The sequence below is a fragment of the Oratosquilla oratoria genome, chromosome 31 (genome assembly GCF_046742065.1).
Source record: "Oratosquilla oratoria isolate Oo_2021 chromosome 31, ASM4674206v1, whole genome shotgun sequence".
In the NCBI taxonomy this organism is placed as follows: Eukaryota; Metazoa; Arthropoda; class Malacostraca; order Stomatopoda; family Squillidae; genus Oratosquilla; species Oratosquilla oratoria.
In genome coordinates this window covers 48,624,809-48,647,308 of record NC_134807.1, presented here as the reverse complement: position 1 = coordinate 48,647,308, position 22,500 = coordinate 48,624,809, and the positions used below count along the sequence as shown (strand labels likewise).

At 39.1% G+C, this 22,500-nt stretch overlaps 1 protein-coding gene across 1 annotated transcript in view; it reads right to left on the bottom strand.

Annotated features, from left to right (window-relative positions):
• LOC143041548 (allantoicase-like) overlaps positions 1 to 22,500 on the bottom strand; it is a gene marked incomplete at its 5' end in the record, with an annotated part of 130,139 nt that overhangs the window by 39,148 nt on the left and 68,491 nt on the right. The window contains 1 exon segment of the mRNA XM_076213547.1: positions 12,153 to 12,312. Coding sequence (XP_076069662.1) covers positions 12,153 to 12,312 — 160 coding nt within the window.

Below are 22,500 nucleotides of genomic sequence, written 5' to 3'. Positions count from 1 at the left end.
TGTGTGTGTGTGTGTGTGTGTGTGTGTGTGTGTGTGTGTTTATATATATATATATATGTATGTATGTATGTATGTATGTATGTATGTATGTATGTATGTATGTATGTATGTATGTATGTATGTATGTATGTATGTATTAGGAAAGGCAAAGGGAAAAACTAATAGAACAAGAATTTATTGTTTGACTAGTTTCGCACTGTGGTACTTCTTCAGAAAAAAAAATTACACTACAGAAAAACTGGCATTACAGACAGGAAATGTGTGGGGAGTGAAATGGTACAAGGATATGTATGTCAATTGAATTGGGCTCAAGGAGGCTCGAAATCCTGCGGGCTGATCGGACTGGTACTCCGTGGGGTGCTTCTATTGATCTGATCTCCCGTCTTCTTCCATTCTCCTGCTGCGTGTAATGCTGTTGACTTTAATAGTTTGATATCACCTATTTTATTATTTGTGCATTTGTTGTTGGCTATGTACAGAACTTCTACAATTTTCCTTTGTATTTTACTGAGATAATTGTGCAGTATGCTTGCTTATTCCCATCTTGGTAAATGTCCTTTTTCGTCTATATGGTTCACGAGTGCGTTAGTGTTGCGGTGGTACTGGACATCGGCTCTGTATTTTTTAATTCTTGTGGGTAACCCTCTGTACGTTTCTCCGACATGGGCACAGCCACACCCTGAGCATGGAATTCTGTAAACTAAACTTTTGGTATTAATATGCTCCATTTTTGGTTTAACGAGGTCACCAATTTCTTTACCTGCGTCACATGAGATGTAGATACCTGTGTGTCTGAGTTCTTTACTGAGTGTGCCGGCCAAGTCAGAAGTGGGAACTACTATTTATATTGCGTTGTTTTTATCTTAGTCTTTGTTATTTTTCCTCTCCCTTACGGCTTTGGCTTTCTTCAAGGTTGCGGAGAGAAGACCAGCGGGGAAGCCAATTTTTTTGAATGGCTCGGTAACATTATGTAGTGTGTCAATGAGGTATTCAGGGCTGCAAATTCTGAGCACTCGAAGGTAAAAACCCAAAACTACACCAGTCTTGGTCTTTTTGTCGTGAACACTAAAATAATAAATGTAGTCATCTTTGTAGGTGTGTTTCCTATATACCTTGAACTTTACAATGTTATTTTCCGTGATGATAATGGTATCTAGAAATGATAGGGACCAATTTATCTCGTGCTCTACAGTCAGTTGGATTTTAGGGTGTACTTGGTTGAGATTGTTAGGATGTCATTAATGTTGGTGTCTTTGGGGAGGACGAGAAGGTTGTCATCTACGTTTCTATACCACTTGCTGTCGTTTGGGATGATATTCATGTACTCTTTTTGTTCAAGTGTCTCCAAGAAGAGGCACGTGGCTACTGCGCTTTAAGGGGAGCCCATGTTGGTGAAATGTTTTACCGTTGAAAGGAACAGAAGCACACTTGAAGCACATTTCAACTAATTTGGTGTAGTCTTTCTTGTTGATAGGAAGGTCTTCTCCGATGATGCAAACCAAGACTTTCTTGATAGCATAGATGATGTTTTGAATTAATACATTCGTATAGAGACCATACATCGAAGCTTGCAAAGATTTTGTTACAAAAATCTACTGTTTGCATTCTGTTTAATAACTCGGGCAAGTTCTTAAGGTGTGATTTACTGATTTTGCCTAGGGATGAAGACAGGGGTTTTGCAAGACGTTTAGCCAGAATTCCATGCTCAGGGTGTGGCTGTGCCCATGTCGGAGAAACGTACAGAGGGTTACCCACAAGAATTAAAAAATACAGAGCCGATGTCCAGCACCACCGCAACACTAACGCACTCGTGAACCATATAGACGAAAAAGGACATTTACCAAGATGGGAATAAGCAAGCATACTGCACAATAATCTCAGTAAAATACAAAGGAAAATTGTAAAAGTTCTGTACATAGCCAACAACAAATGCACAAATAATAAAATAGGTGATATCAAACTATTAAAGTCAACAGCATTACACGCAGCAGGAGAATGGAAGAAGACGGGAGATCAGATCAATAGAAGCACCCCACGGAGTACCACTCCGATCAGCCCGCAGGATTTCGAGCCTCCTTGAGCCCAATTCAATTGACATACATATCCTTGTACCATTTCACTCCCCACACATTTCCTGTCTGTAATGCCAGTTCTTCTGTAGTGTAAACATTTTTTCTGAAGAAGTACCACAGTGCGAAACTAGTCAAACAATAAACTCTTGTTCTATTTGTGTGTTTTCCCTCTACCTCTCTTACAACTTGTATGGATGGCTTCACAGACACACATAGACACACACACACACAGACACACACACACACACACACACACACACACATATATATATATATATATATATATATATATATATATATATATATATATATATATCATTAAAGACATTAACAGATTGGAAAAAGGACAACGGCGAGCCACAAAACTGATTCCAAATATCAAAAATAAATCATACGAAAATCGACTAAAACATATGAATCTGTTTTCCTTAAAAAAAAACATGTAGACTCAGAGATGACTTGATAGAGGTCTTTAAAATTCTAAAGGGAATTGACATCAGAAGTGACCAAATTTTCACGCTGAATGAGAATCAGACAAGAAACAATGGTTTCAAACTGGAAATAGATTTGATTTGGAATTGTGTAGAAACAACTTCGCCAACCGTGTAGTTAATGAATGGAATAAACTTCCTGCAGAGGCAGTGCAATGTAGTTCAGTTCGAAGATTTAAGAATCATCTATTTGTTTATTTGTTTTGTTATCATTTGTCTGTTTGTTTATTATTATTTGTTTGATTCTCATTTATTGTTATTGACTGTGAATGTAATTACATAATTCAAGCCAACTGCAACTCACACGGTGTGTAGCCATGTCTTGACTTAATGTATGTAATTCACGATGTATGAAATATGGTATTGGAAGTGTTACAAATCTGGATTTGAGTCATATTGTATTGGTTCATTATATATAATGTAATTGTGTCGTCCAATTATGTTGTAATACAATAGTATTCTAACTAAGGGATGTAAAGTACAAATTCTACGACGCTCCTGTCGTATTGCTCGGCTATAGAAAGTAGTGCAAAGTGCATTTTATGGAAATGTGATACTGTACAATGACAATATGTTGTATTGGAGTCAATAAAGTATTGTTTTGAGTATTGTCAAATTGTGAGCCAAGAAGAACATGTATGGGTAACCATAAAGTACTGGAATTGTTAGCCTTTGAATACACAATATGGTGACGAAGACTACTTCGATAGGTACCACCCTTAGAAATATTATCAAGAGAGGAGTCACCCCAACTAATAGAGATGCCATCATAGACTTGAAAATATTCTGCAAACCTAACCTCATTGGTTCCCTGATAATGAGGAATAGTACGGCGCCCAGGGCCCCGAGTGAGGCTACCACCAATGTTGTTTACAAATTTTCAAGTCAGGAGGGCCGCTGCGACGGCTCCAGCACATACATTGTTAGGACCTCCTCTACACTGCGACGTCGCCTACTATCCCATAGAAACCAGTAGTCAATTTTCCAGCATGTCACTGAAATACACAACATGAGGCCTCCCCTACAGAAATTACTAGACCAAACGGAAATTCTCCACAAGGAGTCTACCTTCAGGAAGCTGCAGATTGCAAAAGTAGTATCTATTATTTGCCAGCGCCCTACCATCAACATACAGTAAGCTGCCGATTTTATACTCCCTTCCACGCGTCCTCTGAAGACTAACCCCCTCCAGGAACAACTAGCCCTTAGACAGCAGAACCCCTACGAAGAAATACAGCATGTCCAGCTAGCTAATCAGCACGTAGGACCAGTAACCAGAGCAGCAGCAACCCAGGCTAGAGCTTCCAGACAAAATCCTAGGCTCACCCTCTCAACTTCCGGGCAAAATCTCAGGCCCATCATTTCAGCTTCCGGACAAAATCTCAGGTTAGAGCTTCCAGACAAAATCCCAGGCTCACCCTCTCAACTTTCGGTCAAAATCTCAGGCCCACCCTCTCAGCTCCCGGACAAAATCTCAGGCTCCCCCTCTCAGCCCAACAGCCAATGAGAGGCCAGTATTCCGTCTGAGCTAGGCAGGCTGAGCTGTCCCACCGCCTTATAAGCCAGCCCACCCAACCAGTGGTCATTATTCCTTGCAAGACCTTTCAACATAGCAAAGCATTGTAACAAAGCAGTCCTCACCCTGAAGGGGCCTCACGACGAGACGAAAAACTATAGTTTCGGTGGAGTCAATAGTTGTTCAATACTATTGCTATGCAGAACAATACCAGTTGGCATACACTGTGTATATCATTTTGAGTCATGAATGACTAATTCCAGTCCATCTCAGTTACTAATAGGAAAGTATTCTCCAAATTAAAGAATACAGTCTTGAAGATTGTTAATGCAACTAGTGCAGTTTTCAACCAGAATTGCCTTAGAGAAAACCTGTGCCCCAGAAATATATAAAAAAAAATATATATATATATATATATATATATATATATATATATATATATACTACTGTTATAGTATAACAGTAGTACTTGATATATATATAGGTATATATATATATATATATATATATACATATATATAATATATATATATATATATATATATATATATATATATATGTAATACATACATACACACACACACACATATATACATATATATATATATAAGTATATATATATATATATATATATATATATTTGTATATATATATATATATATTAACAACCACAATGCACTTTTAATTTGAGCCTAGTTGGTAAGTTACCACGGCACTTGTCATGTGGTTTCTGGGTTCGAGTCCTTGGCACTACCGCATCTCAATTTCTGCATGTCAGCCTTTGATGGCTTAGAATTAAAGTGCATTGTGGTTGTTAAAATATATCTATAATCACTAGGACCCATTCAGTGCTGTACATACATACATGTATATATATATATATATATATATATATATATATATATATATATGTGTGTGTATATATATATATGTATATATATATATATATATGTATATATATATATATATATATATATATATATATATATATATATTCACATTTTGACTGACTGACACACAATCACTCCCAAAATTCAATAATCATAGAGACCATTACCTTCCTTCCCTAAAAGTTTTACGTAAACTGATCTAACCATTTTGCTGTGATAGTGCTAACAAACCAAATCGTCTAAAACAATACCTAACCCCCACCCCCGACTCATGAACCCGAGCAATGAATATCAAAAACAGTATGAGAAATGTACATAAATAACAAAATGCTAGGTATCAAAGAACAAATATTATGGAGATTATACAGCATGACAAGAAAGGCTGTGGGGTTCAATATCCTTTATACTTATCCACAGACACGTGCAATATATTTAGAGTTGTACTGGTATCTCTAATTACCCTTTTAACGCTCCTCCTAACTTAGAGTTTGCAGCCGAACGGCTAGATGAGAGTTTGATTGACGGTAGCAGTTTTTGAAGACAGTTATCCATGCTATCACCGAAGTTATATGCTCTTGTAAGTTTCAACAAAATTTTACGATCGCTTCAAGTTCCCATGCGATTCCACATCTTGACTGGCCATGAGGTGCCGTCCTACACAGAACTACAAGAGGGCCCCAATCACCCCTTCCGGCTCGAACCCCGAGCAGCCACAATAGTGCCTGGCTCCGTAAACGATGACGTGAAAAACTATCGACAGCCATGTAAATAATTATTTTCATATGGAATATATGCTTTACCTGTAGCCAGAGTTTCATTCAGCCCAATGCTATCCATCATCTCCAAGATCACTTCGAGTCTTGCAGACCGCGCAGATTCACATTTATCCCTGTGTAACGACAGTAAATAATGAAAGCCTCGGCTCTCACCGTCTCATGGCCTGCTCAGCGATACCTCCAGTGATCTACTGCACTTCGTATCAGACAGTCCCCATGACCTGATAGCCACCTGCGACATGTTTTGCCTTGCTAACCCCATAAAATATGCCCTTGTACCGATCACCCTGCATCGAGTGCAACGCCGGCGAGTCCTCCAACTCCACAATAAATAGGTAGTGATTTTTTTTTTCTTTTTTCGTTGTATGTTTTGCGCACACGAAACACCCGAAGTGTTGCCATTCCTCATGGATGTCTCTGACCTAGGTATCCAAACTCCACAATGATTAAGCAGTTACATGCAGTATATATTTTATCTAGAATAACAAATCAGGCAGACACGTCAATTGAACGTTATCGTTTTCTAAGCAGCAGATTTTTTAGTTTAGAGAAACAATACTGAGTAAATGATATCTGAAACAACAATTTTCTTTTATTAGACCTGTACTGGAACTTAATTTCGGTTTTATATGTTCATTATTATCACAGTATAGTAGCTGGCTAGATAAGGGCGTGCAGTATAGGAATAAATGATAAAAAAAAAACACTGTCATTTATTGGAACGGATTGATATGTTCTTAGCGATACTCATAGTGATGCTTTCGTTTTTTATAAAATGTGCAAACAACCTAAAATGGTGTCAAATCAACTCGTACCCTGGTCAACTCATACCTGGTCAACTCGTAACCTATCCGAGTCAACTCGTAGCCTACTCAACCGTAGTCAGTGCTAGTGGCAAAAAAAAAAGAATCAATAAAAAAAGTGCACCGCTGAAACAACTCTCCGGCTTTGTGCTGACTCGGTTAAACTGAAATTCGTTTGTAAGGAAAATCAGACCTCTCAGAACCAGATTGACGGGACTTGAAGAATAGGAGCTCAATTTCATAACCATGTACATTTCATTAAATAGGCCTGGTCTACATTTTGCGAGATATACAAGATATATAATACAATATATTATACAATAGGTTCGTTTACAAACATATATACCTCATTTCAAACACAAAAAAGGCGAGGTCAACGAGTGATGCCGCATAATATCTCCACGCTGATTCAGTTAAACTGCACCATAAAGTCCGGAGAGTTGTTTTATCAGTGCATCTTTTTTTCCCACTAGTATAGTCATTCCATACACTGAATAATCACACCTGAAGAGTCCTGTATTGACTTGTGGTAGGGTACGAGTTGACTCTGATTGGTTAAGAGTTGACCTGGGTACTAGTTGACTTGAAATCTCTAAAATAATGTATCTAACTTACCGCATAAAGAATGATTAGTTTTCTCTAGTAGTAACAAATCATCATAACGTTTTTACTCGCACACTTGAGTCAAGATGAAAAAATATCTGAATTACATTGTACATTTTTTTTAGTACCTAAGGTCAGCACTGCAAAACCAACATGCACACAAGTACATACATACATATACCAAAGGCTTTTTTCCCCTTACACGGGGGGTAGCCAAAAAGAAAAAGGCATAGAAACCACTCCCACCCATTCCATTTCCTATATATTCCACTCCCCTCCACCCTCCTCCTTCCCTCCTATCTTAGCACCTCCTGGATGACGGGTCATCCCTGCATCCTGTCCACTGCCCTGCGTCAGAAGCAGTGTCGCAAGACACAGCACATCCACAGCAAGGCCGCTTCATAAATTCGGCGACCCCCCCTCTCCGTCCCCTCATGCAGAAAAGGAGAAGACGGGGAGAAATCCCTTCGAGCTGTGTCAATTTTTTTTTCATACATACTTCCTCACCCCCAATCCCCCACCCACTCCCCCTTATGCATCACAGCTTCATCTATACACAACCCTTCTTCATTCACCCCTATCTTCTGTCCTCTCCCGTCCTTCCTTTATAGACATTCCTCTCTTTTGTAAAGTCCCTTTCACCCTATCCATCCATCTCATCCTAGGACGCTCCCTCATATTCGCTCCTTCCACCTCCGCCTTCCACACTTCTTTTACTAATCTTTCTTCACTCATTCTTTCAATGTGTCCAAACCATCCCAATACTCTTTCATCAACCCTCTCTCCCAGCTCCCTTTCCACCCCTGTTCTTCTCCTCACCCCTCACTTCTCACTCTATCTATACTCGTAACCCCTATCATACTTCTCAGACATTTCATCTCAAACACATTCAAACTCCTTCTCTCTTCCTCTTTCATGTTCCATGTTTCTGCCCCGTACCTTGCTGTTGGCACAATCACTCCTTCATATAACCTCCTCTTAGCATTCATTCCCAGATGTCTATTTCTCATTACACTTTTTAATCCACCAAGGCATTTACTCTCTTCTCTCAATCTACATTCTATCTCCACCCCCATTCCTCCCTTTCCTGTCACATTCGCACCCAAGTATCTGAAACTATCCACTTCCTCCAGTTTTTCACCATTAATGCTCACTTCCAGCCTACTGTCACTCTCTCATCTTGTACATCTCATCACCTTACATTTGCCCACATTTATCTTCAGCTTCCTTCTTTCACACACCTTCTCAAACTCTGTCACTAACTTCCTCAATCCCTCCTCTGATCCTGCTACAAGCGCAGTGTCGTCAGCAAACAACAGCTGGCTCACCTCCCATTTTTCTCCATTTTCTTTAATCATCTCCAACCCCTGAACCACTACCCTTGCATTCACCTCTCGCACCACCCCATCCATGTAAAGATTGAACAGCCAGGGCGACATAACACACCCCTGACGAAGTCCCACCTTTACCTCAAACCAATCACTCTTTCCAGTTCTAATCCTAACGCAAGCTCTACTACTCTTGTAAAAAATCTTGACTGCTCTTAACAGCTTTCCTCCTATCCCATATATCTGCAGTACCTCCGTCAGTGCCTTCCTGTCTACCCTATCGTAAGCCTTTTCCAGATCCATAAAAGCCCAAAAAATCCTTACCTTTTCCTATAGTTTTCTCACATATCTTTCTCACCACAAAAATCTGATCTACACATCCCCTATCTGTCCTAAACCCACACTGTTCCTCACCAATTACTCCCTCTGTTCCTCTCCTAATCCTTTCAATCAAGACCTTCCCATAACCCTTCCCAACTATACTCAACAAGCTGATCCCTCTGTAACTACTACACTCACACTTGTCCCCCTTTCCTTTGTAAAGCGGAACTATACAGACACTCCTCCAGTCCTCTGGCACTCTACCCTCTCTTAAACAAACATTAAATAACCTCACAAGCCAGTCCACCATCACTGTACCTCCTTTCTTCAGACATTCTGCATGGCATCCATACAACCCAGGTGCCTTACCTGCTCTCATCATCTTAACATTTGCTTTCACTTCATCCTTCCCTATTTCTCCTCCATTTTCCTCACTCATCACTCTCATTTTCTTAGCACTTCCCACTGCAACTACCTTTCCCTCCCTATCCTCCTTCATATTTAGCAACTCCCTAAAATACTCTGCCCACCTTCCTCTCACTGCCTTCTCTTCCAGTATCATCTCTCCATCTGCACCTTTTACCTTTTCTTCTCTAATTGATTCGCCTCCTCTTCCTCTTTTAATTTCTTTCCAAAACATCTTTTTATTACTTTCAAAATTTTCTGTCATACTCTTTCCCCATTTTACATCTGCTCTCCTCTTTGCTTCCTTTATCTTATGCTTAACTTCCCTTCTCTTTACTTTGTACCTCTCATACGATTCCCTTGTCCTAATTTGTAGCCAACCTATGAATGCCTGTTTCTTCTCTTCTACACCCTTCTTTGCTTCCTCATCCCACCACTCACTACCCTTCCTTCTATTTCCTCCCGCCCTCCTTGTTCCACAAACCATCTTTGCACACCTTATGACTACCTCCTTGAACCATCCCCATTCCTCCTCCACTCCTAGTTCTACTCTATCCTTTACTCTCTCCCACTCCTCTCGCAACTTCTTCTTATATTCATTCTCCTTTTTTTCCTCATTTAAGCAGTTCACTCTAAGTACCTCCCTACCTTCTGCCCTTTTCCTCTTTCTCCACCTATTCTCCACTCTCAATTTACCTTCCACCAGGAAATGATCTGATATTCCCCCACTCTCTCCCCTTAGAACATGTATATCCTTAACTCTCCCTACCATACTCCTGGTCACCACTATATAGTCCATTAACACTCTATCTGCCCCCCTTCCATCCACCACCCTCTCCCATGTGTACTTATGCTTGACTTTCTCCTTAAACACTGTATTTTCTATCATCAACTCTCTTTCAAGACATATCTTCACCATCATTTCTCCATTACAATTTTTACCTGGAACTCCATACTTCCCAATCACTCCATCAATTGGTTCATTTCCCACCCTAGCATTTAGGTCTCCCAAAACATCTACATTGACATTTTTCCCTAATCCCTCTATGCACTCATTTATATCTACCCAAAAAGCCTCCCTTTCCTCTACGCTCTTCTCACTACCAGGTCCATACACACTTACAAAAACCCACATCTCCTTTCCCAGCTTCACCTTCATCCACATCAACCTTGATGACACCTCCTTCCACTTCACTACCCGCTTACTTATCTCTTCACTTACTAGTATAGCCACCCCTTCTCTCCCTCGTCCACTCTTCACTCCTGAGTACCTCCCAGCTACATTCCCAAACTTACAGTTGCCCTTTCCTTTCATTTAATTTCACTCAAAGTCAGTACATCCATCTTTCTTCTCACAAACATACTGCCTATCTCTTCTCTTTTACTCTCATCTGTACCACATCCACGCACATTAAAAGACCCAAACCTTAGGGTACTGGTTGGAAAGCTCCCAGACCCTCTTATGCCTTTACTTTTTCTTTTAGGAATGTCCCCTTTTGGGACTACAGGTAGTAGGAATCCTAATCTCATCCCCCGTCCCTTTTTTTCGCCTTTTACGGCTCAAGTGGAAATACTTGGTGGCAGTATTCTTTTGACCCCATCACATGCACACAAGTAAACACCAATAATGTACCAATATGAAAACTTCAGAGAGATATTCCGGTTCAAATTGTTAGCCCATAAATATTCTGTCTATCCACACATCTTGGTTGTTGCCAGAAATATGTAGAAAGACGGAACTACTCTTAAAAGGCAATGAAAAATTCTCAATATCACTAGAGGAATTGTCTGTTTCGCTACAGGACACGAGTTAGTACACAAGTCATGACGTCATCAGAACTAATACCAAGAGATGGCGCTGTAAGCTGTGTTTTAGAATGCAAATTAGCAGACAACGAATATTTTCGTCAAAAAGTCCCTCAAATAGTACTTTTGAGATAAGATATTTGTTTTAAAAATGGTTCTCGTAAAAAAGAATAATATTACAAGAAAATGTAAAGTTATACCTGGACTTCCTGATTACTCTTTAAAGACTGAACAGCGTTAAAGCATATTAGAATTCACAGTGGAAAACAAATGGAGAGAAATTATAATTTCTGGATACTTTCATACCGTTTTGTGCTAGAGGTACAATCGGAAGCGTGTGAGTCTTGCGCCTTCCTTGTCACGTGTTCGAGTCTCGCAATTCTTTCCGATTCCCAACAGTGACTATTACCTACGCCAACAGTCCAAGTGCATAGAACAAAATTGATGGCTTTGGCCACACCTACATGTCTCCCAGCGTAAGTTCTTATCCTTGTTTCACAGAGAAGAGGACAGTACCAGTCTTGGTATGCAGAAAATCGACAAAAAAATTATTTAATATTTGTCGAATCACAGCAAAAAGACTGAATCGGGAGTCGTGATTGGCTTCTTCTTGAGACCCATTAGGATTTGAAATGAAGAATATTTAAAAGAGGAATTTAAGTAAGAAGAAAAGACTTTCGAGAAACTAAAGTACTCTAAAGCAATGCTGAAGAAGCTGGAAATGAAGTCAACAGAGATTGCTAGTAAAAGCAGGAACAGAGACAAAAACCTACGTGAACGGCAATACCTGTCAGTACCTCAGCATAGGACAGCAGAATCCTTGTATGAGTTTCATGAAGAGCAAATTTGAACATAACCAGTCCTCCGTTGAACGGAATAGGACGCTTGTTGCAAAATGAAACGAGGGAAATGAATGACCATAATGTGGCATATGCCTGCCATGAGTCATACTGTATATAGATAAAACTGGTACAGGAGTTAAAACAAAACTTTTTTGCCACATAGACATCGTTAGAGCAGACAGTCCCAACCGGGATGAAACCCAGACCCTAGATATAGGCAATTCTAAGAAGATTGGAAGGACCATTGACAACTTCTCTTCTTTTTTCAGATATGGAATCTGTACAGACAGCATACTCACCATGGAGGACTGCAGGCCTATCCAGTCGGCGTGCTGTCTCCCAGCCGTCTCCCATGTTAATCCCACGGCCGGCGCCGATCAAATTCCTTGGATGACCGTAGTGGGCGTTGCTGTAGGCAACACACAAGCCTCCGTTCTCGGCTGAGGCCAAGTCTAGTATCTGAGGCCAGTAAACAAAGATTAGATTCTGTATGACTTATTAGATTAATAATTATAGATTTAGGGTTATAATTGGATAAATAAAATGCAGAGACGAAGCAGCTTGTTTAGACATGGATTCAACAAAAAAGAATGCCATCGTGTCAAGACCAGATATGACGGGAAAATCTAGAAGGATACTTCCTTTCAAGGTATAGTCGGGATTGAGAAAAGTGCTGAAATCGTCCAAGGTGAATTTTGTACCGAATACTGTTGAGATGATTTGAAACTGCGATGAGAAGGTAGGGGGCTGACAAGGATAGGAAGGAGAGCCTGAAGAAGATTCAAACAAAGACGGAGGAAAAAGTAAAGACGGAGGAAGTAGGAAGGATGAACGGGAGCAAGGGAGGGGAAAGAAGAGGACGCGAAAGAAGAATCCAGTCTTCACATGCAGAAGTGTATGGTCGTACCTATGAATGTACACAAATATATACAAATGATGTATATATATATATATATATATATAAATATATATATATATATATATATACTATATTATATTATATTATATTATATTATATATTATATTATATATTATATATTATATTATATTATATATTAAATTAAATTATATTATATTATATTAAATTATATTATATTATATTATATTATATTATATTATATTATATAAAACACATAGGACACATAGGTTCTAATGAAGCAGACAGCAGTTACAACAGTGTTCAATTTGTAGCTGGCTTTCTCCATCTTCGTCGCGATGCTACGATCTTCGTAGCTCAAGGTATTTATTAGACCTCCAAATCTATAGTCTTGTTCACTTGAGACATTTTTCGCCATTACTTGGCAATCTTCAGATGTAACTTGGGATATAACAGGTGACTCGGCTATATGAACTATTTCATGGGCGGGATTTCACAAATAGGAGGATCACTTCAAAGGTGAGACATTATGTTTCGTGGAGTGCTGTTTGTGGTGAGAAATTTAGTTTCGAGAAGGCCTCATTGATATAATAGCAGATTTCCTCTAGATATTATTCACTGTATATCCTGTTGTAATCCTTCTTTTCGCATTATTATGTACTATTATTAGTTATTATGATTATCATTACAAGTGGGATATATTTTCTTCATTATGTTTAGCTTCGGTGAATAAGTATCTCTTTCCTAGTAGAAAGTATATAATGTTGCTCAAGTAATTTTCAATTATTATTAGGATAGGCTACAAAGATAGAAATAAGGTTATATTTCCTGCTTCATATTTTGATCATCATCTCATCTTCAAAGAAACTTGTAATCCAATGCAAGAAGTTTTTACTTGTACATTTTTGCTATAAAAGGCTTGGCCACGTGACCTCTCCTTTGGACAGGTGATCACGCGCCCACCTTGGGTCAGCGTCATTCGACACGCCACAGAACTCGCCTAGCTACTAACCAAACCAGGCGTCTAGGAGAAGACGCTTCTTAAAAGCCAAACCGTAGGCTGTGCTGTGATGTGTGCAATTTTCATAGATATATAACCTGTAACTAACTGCGATTGTGATACACTAGATACAACTACAAAATGACCTACGAAGTTTCATTTTCCGAACCCTTATATTTTGTGGGTTTTCTGATAATCTCGGAAACCAACAATCCTGAGTGCCCTAAGGAAGAAACCTATCACTACTTCTTTCTTAACCCTGATATCGTGGTGGAAGTTTTGTGATGCGTGTGTCCAAGAGAGGGAATCACTATCTCCCTCTTCTAAGGAAAACTGGGAAGTGGGCCCCCTACCGCGTTCAGTGCAGTTTGAGGGCTATGGAGATTGAATCACCTGGGTGTGATGAGCAGGATATTGTTCATGTAGCGCATCTAAGTTACATGCTCTGGAACAATGTTTGCAAACGTCCCTGCTTCCAAAATCTCCATAAACAAGTGGCAAGGAATCCTTTCAGTGGGGAACCCATGGGCATGCCGAGTTTCTGGTGGAAGAAATGGTCCTGGAACTTGAAATAATTGAACTGGACGCAAATCTTCACCCAATTTTCCTCATCGAACAGTGCAGGAAAATACAACTAAGATAATGGAAGGCTGTAGACAACAAAGCGAAACAACCAAGCTACTCATTTTATGAACCAGCGACGTAGGCACCAACTTTACTCGAACATTGAAATCTAGCAATTTGGAAGTAATGTGCCAGTCTAGTAGGACAATGAGACATTAAAAGAACGAGATTAAACATCAGTGACAAGCCTGATAACAAAGCCGATGTCTATTGGATTCCAACATGATATTAGCACCAATTACAATTACAGGAACAGTAGCAGCTACCCGGTGAAGTGAGAAAAGACAGAACTACTAATGCATGAGCCCGACAAATACAGGATTTTTTTTTTTTTTCTTTAACAGCCATGATTCAAGGCTCCAGCATGACTGACCAAAATAGAGGTATGTTTAACATCTCACCCCACCTAATTCCTTTGTTTATAATTATAAATCAAACCTTGGAAAGTTATCCCTAGTTGTCCATCAACAGTGAACAAAAGCTGCCTCACCTTATTTCTTCCATTTATGCATTTGTTCATCGGTGGTGAACAAATGTGCTCCTGCACACAGATAATTGCTCCCTTTCCTTCCTCCTTAACAACCCCTAGGCTCAAGTGACCTTCCCCCATTCCCTATCTATCCTCAGAGATTTTGTACCACAACCATATACCTGATAAATCTCTAACTAGCGAGATGTAGTACTAATAAAGGCTCCGTCCCCACGTAGTAGTTTTTCTTTTGATAGACATGTCTGCAATTGCAAATTCCATACATAATATGCTTAGCCAAAAGAAACCTATCACCTTTGTCCTATGTTCTCGAAGTACCTCACGTGTATCAGTCACCAGTAACTATTGGATTCGAAAATTTATCCACATGAAGCTGAGCCAAAGCCAATACATCATAGCAGCACACAACCATGTTCATTTCATTATAATTATTTTTATTCTAGTCATTATTAATAGTACTACCATTGCAATGGAATGCAGTGAAAAACCAAACTTGTAGATGGGCTTTTGATCCATGACAAAGTAGAATTAAAAATAAGAATTTACATTACAGAATATCTACCCTCATGTATATAAGGGCCACAAAATGTTGTCCTTTTGCTTAAACACGGCAAAGTAAACATGGACTAGGAGTGAAGCGTTTATTCTTGACGTTTCTTCAGGAATAAACGCTTCACTCTCAGTCCTCCATGTTTCCTTTGCCGTCTTTAAGCAACTTGTTCACATAGATATTAATTTTCCACTACTGATTCATATAACCCATTTTCTTTTTCATTTCTAAGTAAAAGAGTATTCAGATGATGTGATTCGTATTCAGAAAAAAATGAGTATTACTTCAGAAGCATCATCTTAAATTCATCTTTATAAGAACATAAGAACATAAGAATGAAGGAGACTGCAAGAGACCATAAGGCCTACACTAGGCAGCTCCGTATGCATCACCACCTGTCATCCCCATCCATAAAGTTGTCTAATCGTTTCTTAAAACAACTGATAGTTTCAGCGCTTACTACATGTTTACTAAGTCTATTCCGTTCGTCGACCACCCTATTAGTAAACCAATTCCTACCTATTTCCTTCTTAAATCTAAATTTGCCCAGTTTAAAACCATTATTGCGAGTCCTGCCCTGCTTCTATTTAACTATCTATTAGATTATTTACCTATTTATTCAAATATCTATTCGTTTACCTATTTATTTACTTATCTATCATCGTGTTTGTTATATCATGTTCTAATTTATTCTATCTTGTTTTATTTTACTTTATATTAGGGAGGAGGACAATCCTGTAGTACATGGAACGTGGTGTCCATTGGCAATGCTGCTCCAATCCTGGGACCGGATGAAATACATATCTTGGTCACCTTTCCGGTTTGGGGAGTTGGTGTAACAGCGAAAAGCACAGAATAACACTAGGCCACCGATGAGCGACGGACAACTCTGCTGGACATCCCCTCGAGAGGCTTGGTCATGTCGAAACCCGCTGTCCGTTATGTTGAAGAGCAAGTTTTTCTGCCTCACAAGAAGAAAACAGATTTTTAGCACTAATAACGCAATCTTTTCACTCCAAAAGTGTAACCTATATTGAAAATGAATTAGTTCGCCCACATTTGGAATACAGTGTGTTGTTTCTGTATAGCCCCCAAATCTTATTTAATCTTTTCAATACGAGTCAAATTCTTGCAGGCAGCTGATGCTACCTGATGTACGATGATTCGATTATGCATCACAATAATCGTTTTATGAAATATAAAGTTACAGCTGTATTAATCGTTCTCTTTCACTCTAAATATTAATAATCACAGAAAACATGATCATGCAAATGTACAGAATATGGGGGTAACTCGGTTACAATTCCAACGCCGGCATTCTTATATCCCGGGTACGGACAGTTGCTCACTGGATAATTGCTCACCGGATAGTTGCTCACCGGATAATTGCTCACCGGACAATCGCTCACCGGAGAAGTGACAAATAGGACACTTGCTCACCAAAGATTTTTTTTTACTTTTCTTGAACTTGATAACAAACAATATACAGGATTTTTTAGTTATATTTAGGTTTATTACAGCAATAATACACAAACAATATCCAAACTTTCATATTTTAATTTTTAATAATTATAAAATTCAATACAAATTTCTCCCATCAATATATATTTACCGCCAGGTGTATGTTATCCGTGCACCACTGGGATCCAGTGCTGTTTCATGCGTGTATGCTCTTCTTTCGGCTAAGCATCAGTCTGTCTATGGATATTGTTTGTGTATTATTGCTGTAATAAACCTAAATATAACTAAAAAAAATCCTGTATATTGTTTGTTATCAAGTTCAAGAAAAGTAAAAAAAAATCTTTGGTGAGCAAGTGTCCTATTTGTCACTTCTCCGGTGAGCGATTGTCCGGTGAGCAATTATCCGGTGAGCAACTATCCGGTGAGCAACTATCCAGTGAGCAACTGTCCTACACCCCTAATATACCGACCTGCGCCTCATGAAGCCTACGTAGGTGCCAATCGTATGGAAGAGGTTAAGATAGTGACATATTAGAAAAGGTACATCAGTAAGCTATCAATCTAATGCCAAATACCATATATATATATATATATATATATATATATATATATATATATATATATATATATATGTATGTATATATATGTATAGATATATATATACATACGTACATATATATATACATATATATATACATATATTGTCATGGGTTGCTTGCTTGGTTTGGCCTGAGTTAATGTAAAGAGTGGAACTTAAGTCGAGTCTAGGAGTAAGTCGAGTTCCAGTTGGGAAGCAATCCCACAACAATAAAGTGGAACGTATAAATTATGTGGATAGATAAACGTACGTTCCGAGGAAAAGCAATATTTGAGACTGAATGTAAGGATGGAGGTAAGATAGAAGGCTGCACGAAACTTAAGTAAACTATATTTACAAATAAAGAAAAATAAAGTTTTAGTGTTTAACACTTACGATCATACACTCAAATTACACTGGAACATTTAACATAAATAAATATATAAAGAGAAATGACAAAATATCAAAACATACAAAAGTAATATATAGGTCCAAGATTGATTAAAACTATATTTGCGAACAGAACAGCAAGGCACCAATATACAGCGAGAAGTACGTGAGGCCTGGGGTTGTGTGAGTGGGAGTCCGTGTGCGAGGGCGAACAGCCGGTTTCACCTTATATACCCGAGGAAGGCGGGGCCAATAGTTTCATGGCAAGGTTCGAACTTGAACGTTGGGAATACGTATAATGGCTACGAGTCCTGTTTGAAGCCGTGAGTAGTAGGCGGGCGATTTGAAAGTGGTTTGATTCACGGTTGGCTATAACAATATATATATATATATATATATATATATATATATATATATATATATATATGTGTGTGTGTGTGTGTGTGTGTGTGTGTGTGTGTGTGTGTGTGTGTGTGTGTGCATATATATATATAATATATGTACATATATATATATATATATATATATGTATGTATATGGTGGAAACGTAGAAAACACCAGACTCAGGAGTAGGTAATTTATTCCCGACGTTTCGAGTCCTGTCCGGGACTCGTCCTCAGGGGATACAATGGGATACAGTGAATTACATGTTCTTAATATACTAATAGCTACGCCCGCCGGGGGGGGACACGGTAACCTGTCATGGAGGGGGAGAGAGAAGGCAGGCGCTATGATCTGGTTCATGCGAGAGTGTATGGTGGTGGAGGGGAGAAGGTAGGCGCTGTGACCTGGGTCAAGCGAGACCTGGGTCAAGCGAGAGTGTGAGGTGGTGGAGGGGGAGAAGGTAGGCGCTGTGACCTGGGTCAAGCGGGAGTGTGTGGTGGCGGAGGGACAGGGGGGGAGGAGGGGGAGGGAGAGAACCTGCTTCTTACCCCTGCGTATATAGAGTTGAGTGTAATAGCCCTATTAATGCTATCCTCGTTGGTGGCCCACGCTTCTAAGAACAATCTGCTTCCTTTCTTTTTGTCGCTGTACAGAACCTTAGCGCCTTGCCAGTCGAATTCGTGCTGATGCAATTCCATGTGCTTGTACACTGCCGAACTCTGGTCCTTTCTGCCTACCGCCCTTTGGTGTTCCTGTAGTCTGGTACTAGCCTGCTTTCCTGTTTCCCCCACATATCTCGCTGTGCAGTCGGAGCAGTTGACACTATACACCGCCCCGGGCTGGTCCAATTTGCTCACTCTGTCCTTGACCCGGGTGAGCGCTCCACTTAGCGTGTTAGTGGGTCTGTGCGCGATGGTCACTCCATTCTTATTTAAAATCCTCGCTGCGACTTCCGAAACCACCCTCACGTAGGGGACCGAAATCCTGGTTGTGGTTGTTCGTGCCTCACCCCGGTCTGTTTCTCTTCTCTGTGGCGCCGTCCATCTTTTCACCACTTGATTCGGGTACCCCCCTGTCCCTCCGCCACCACACACTCCCGCTTGACCCAGGTCACAGCGCCTACCTTCTCCCCCTCCACCACCTCACACTCTCGCTTGACCCAGGTCACAGCGCCTACCTTCTCCCCTCCACCACCATACACTCTCGCATGAACCAGATCATAGCGCCTGCCTTCTCTCTCCCCCCCCCATGACAGGTTACCGCGTCCCCCCCCCCCGCCGGGCGTAGCTATTAGTATATTAAGAACATGTAATTCACTGTATCCCATTGTATCCCCTGAGGACGAGTCCCGGACAGGACTCGAAACGTCGGGAATAAATTACCTACTCCTGAGTCTGGTGTTTTCTACGTTTCCACCATTATGGTTCCCGGACTCCAGTTTTTTTCGTACATATATGTATATATATACATATATATACATACATACATATATATATATATATATATATATATACAATAATGCGTGCAAACATCATAAGAGAATTTAAGAAGAAACTTACCAACTATCTTGATAGCGTAGTTGGTAAGTCACTGCGTCACTTGTCATGTGATACCTGAGTTCGAGTCCTCGGCAGTACCACATTTCAATTTCTGGTTGTGGTCTCCATTGGGTCTCCCGATGTTGATGGCTTAGAATTAAAGTGGATTGTGCTGTTAAAATGTATCTAATCACTGGGACCCATTCATTGTTGCACATATACATATATACCTATACATATACATATACATATACACATACATATACATATACATATACACACACACACACACACATATATATATACATATGTATGTGTGTATATATGTATATATATATATATGAATATATATATATATATATATATATATATATGCAAAGTAGATCACTTGGAAAAAGAAACTAATGAAGCAGAGCGCTTTCGTATATTACATCTTCAGTGCACTGAAGATGTATTACACGAAAGTGCTCTGTTTCGTTAGTTTCTTTTTCCAAGTGGTATACTTTGAATAAGTGAACACATGTACCCGTGTTCTTATTAGCATATATATATATATATATATATATATATATATATATATATATATATATATATATATGTATTATATATATATATATGCATGTATGAATGTATGTATGTATGTATGTATGTATGTATGTATGTATGTATGTATGTATGTATGTATGTATGTATGTATGTATGTATGAATGTATGTATGTATATCAATCAATCAAATCAAATCAGCCATCCTGAGTCCACTGCCGAACAAAAGCCTCCTTCACAGCATTCCATGAATCACACGACCGTGCCATCCTCTGCCACGTCACTTCTGCAAACTTCTCGATCTCGTCTCTCCACCTTCTATCTGGTCTCCCTCTTCCACGCTTCCTATCTCGTGGCGTCCACTCAGTAACACACTTGCTCCATCGCTCATCAGTCGTTCGCACCAACTTACCTGCCCAATTCCACTTCCTCTCTTTTACCGCCTCTATAATATCTTTCCCTCTAGTCTGCTCTCTCACCCAACTTGCTCTCTTTCGGTCTCTCAGTGTTATTCCCATCATTTATCTCTCCATTCTCCTATGTGCAGTCCTTAGCTTTGTTTCCATCTCCCTCGTCAACTTCCAAGTCTCACACCCGTAAATTATTGCTGGTAGAATGCATTGCTTTTAAAATTTACGCTTCAAAAATAAAGGTAGAGAGCCTCTCAGGATTTTACTATACTTACCAAACAATTTCCAACCAATTGTAATGCGTCTTTTTATTTCATTATCATAATCTTTCGTCACTTTCACCATCTGGCCTAAATGATTATACTCTTCAACTTCTTCAAGACTCTCATCATCGATTACAATATCTTTGCTTTGAACTTTCGTGTTGAACATTACTTTGGTTTTACTCTTATTAATTTTTAAACCTACTTTGAGACTTTCCTTGTTTAGATCGCTCAGCATATCTTGCAAGTCTTCTGCTCTTTCTGAAATAAGAATTATGTCATCCGCAAATCTTAGGTGATTCAAATATTCGCCATTAATCTTCAAACCTTTCTTTTCCCAACTCAGCCATCTGAAAATATTTTCTAAACAAGCTGTAAATAGTTTCGGTGAAATTTTATCGCGTTGCCGTACTTCTTTCTCGATCTTGATCTTTTCTGTGTCTTTATGTAGTCGAACTAAACCGGTACCTTTCGCATAAATCTTTTCTAAAACTCTTACGATCTGTTCGTTTGTACCCTGTTTGCGTAGCGAGTTTAGTATTGTTATTTGTTCTACCGAGTCAAAGGCCTTCTCGTAATCTACAAAAGCTAAACAAAGAGGTATATTGTATTCTGTCGTTTTTTCGATTAGTTGGTTTATCTCCTGCAAATGGTCTAGAGTTGAATATCCGCTTCTAAAGCCTGCCTGTTCTCTCGGTTGGTTTCCATCTAATACTTGACTTAGTCTATTTGTAAGGATCTTGGAGAATACTTTATATACGTTTGATAGCAATCTAATCGGTCGATAGTTACTAAGGTCCTTCTGGTCTCCTTTTTTGTGAATCAAAATCACTATAGCATTGCACCACGCATCAGGAACGCTTTCTTGACGTAAGCACTGGGTGTACAACTCAGCTAATTTAATATGAACTATTTCACCTGCGTCTTTCAGCAGATCTATTGATATACCATTTTCTGGTGGTTTTCCACGTTTCATAGTTTTTAGAACAAATTCTACTTCTTCCTTTGTAATCTCTGGTGCACTACTAACGTCTACACATGAATTTACTGACACAACTACGGTCTTCGACGAGTAAAGCTCTTGGTAAAATTCTTCTACTCTTTTTATCATTTTGTCTCTACATTTAATTATTTCTCCATTTCTATCTTTCAAACATATCATTTACTGTCTTCCTAAAGCATGTCTGCGCTCGGTCACTTTAATAATTTTACCTTTCCGAATAGCTTCCTCTATTTCATCCATGTTTCTCCTTCTTTTCTCTAATCTCTGTCTTTTGTTGATAAGCTTGTTTAATTTTACTTTTTCTATTTCGTCTCTCCTGCTTTTGATCTGCATGGTCCTTCTTCTTTTAATTAGATCATTTGTAGCTTTGGAGTATTTCTTTTCTCTAATGTTTTTTGTACTTCTTACTTTCTCTGCTGATTCCTTAATGATATTCACTAAATTCAAATTAATATCTTCCACGCTGTCCTCGTTAGTTCTTAGAGCTTCGAATCTATTTTTAATTTCTAACTAAAGTTTCTTACTATTATCCTTAAC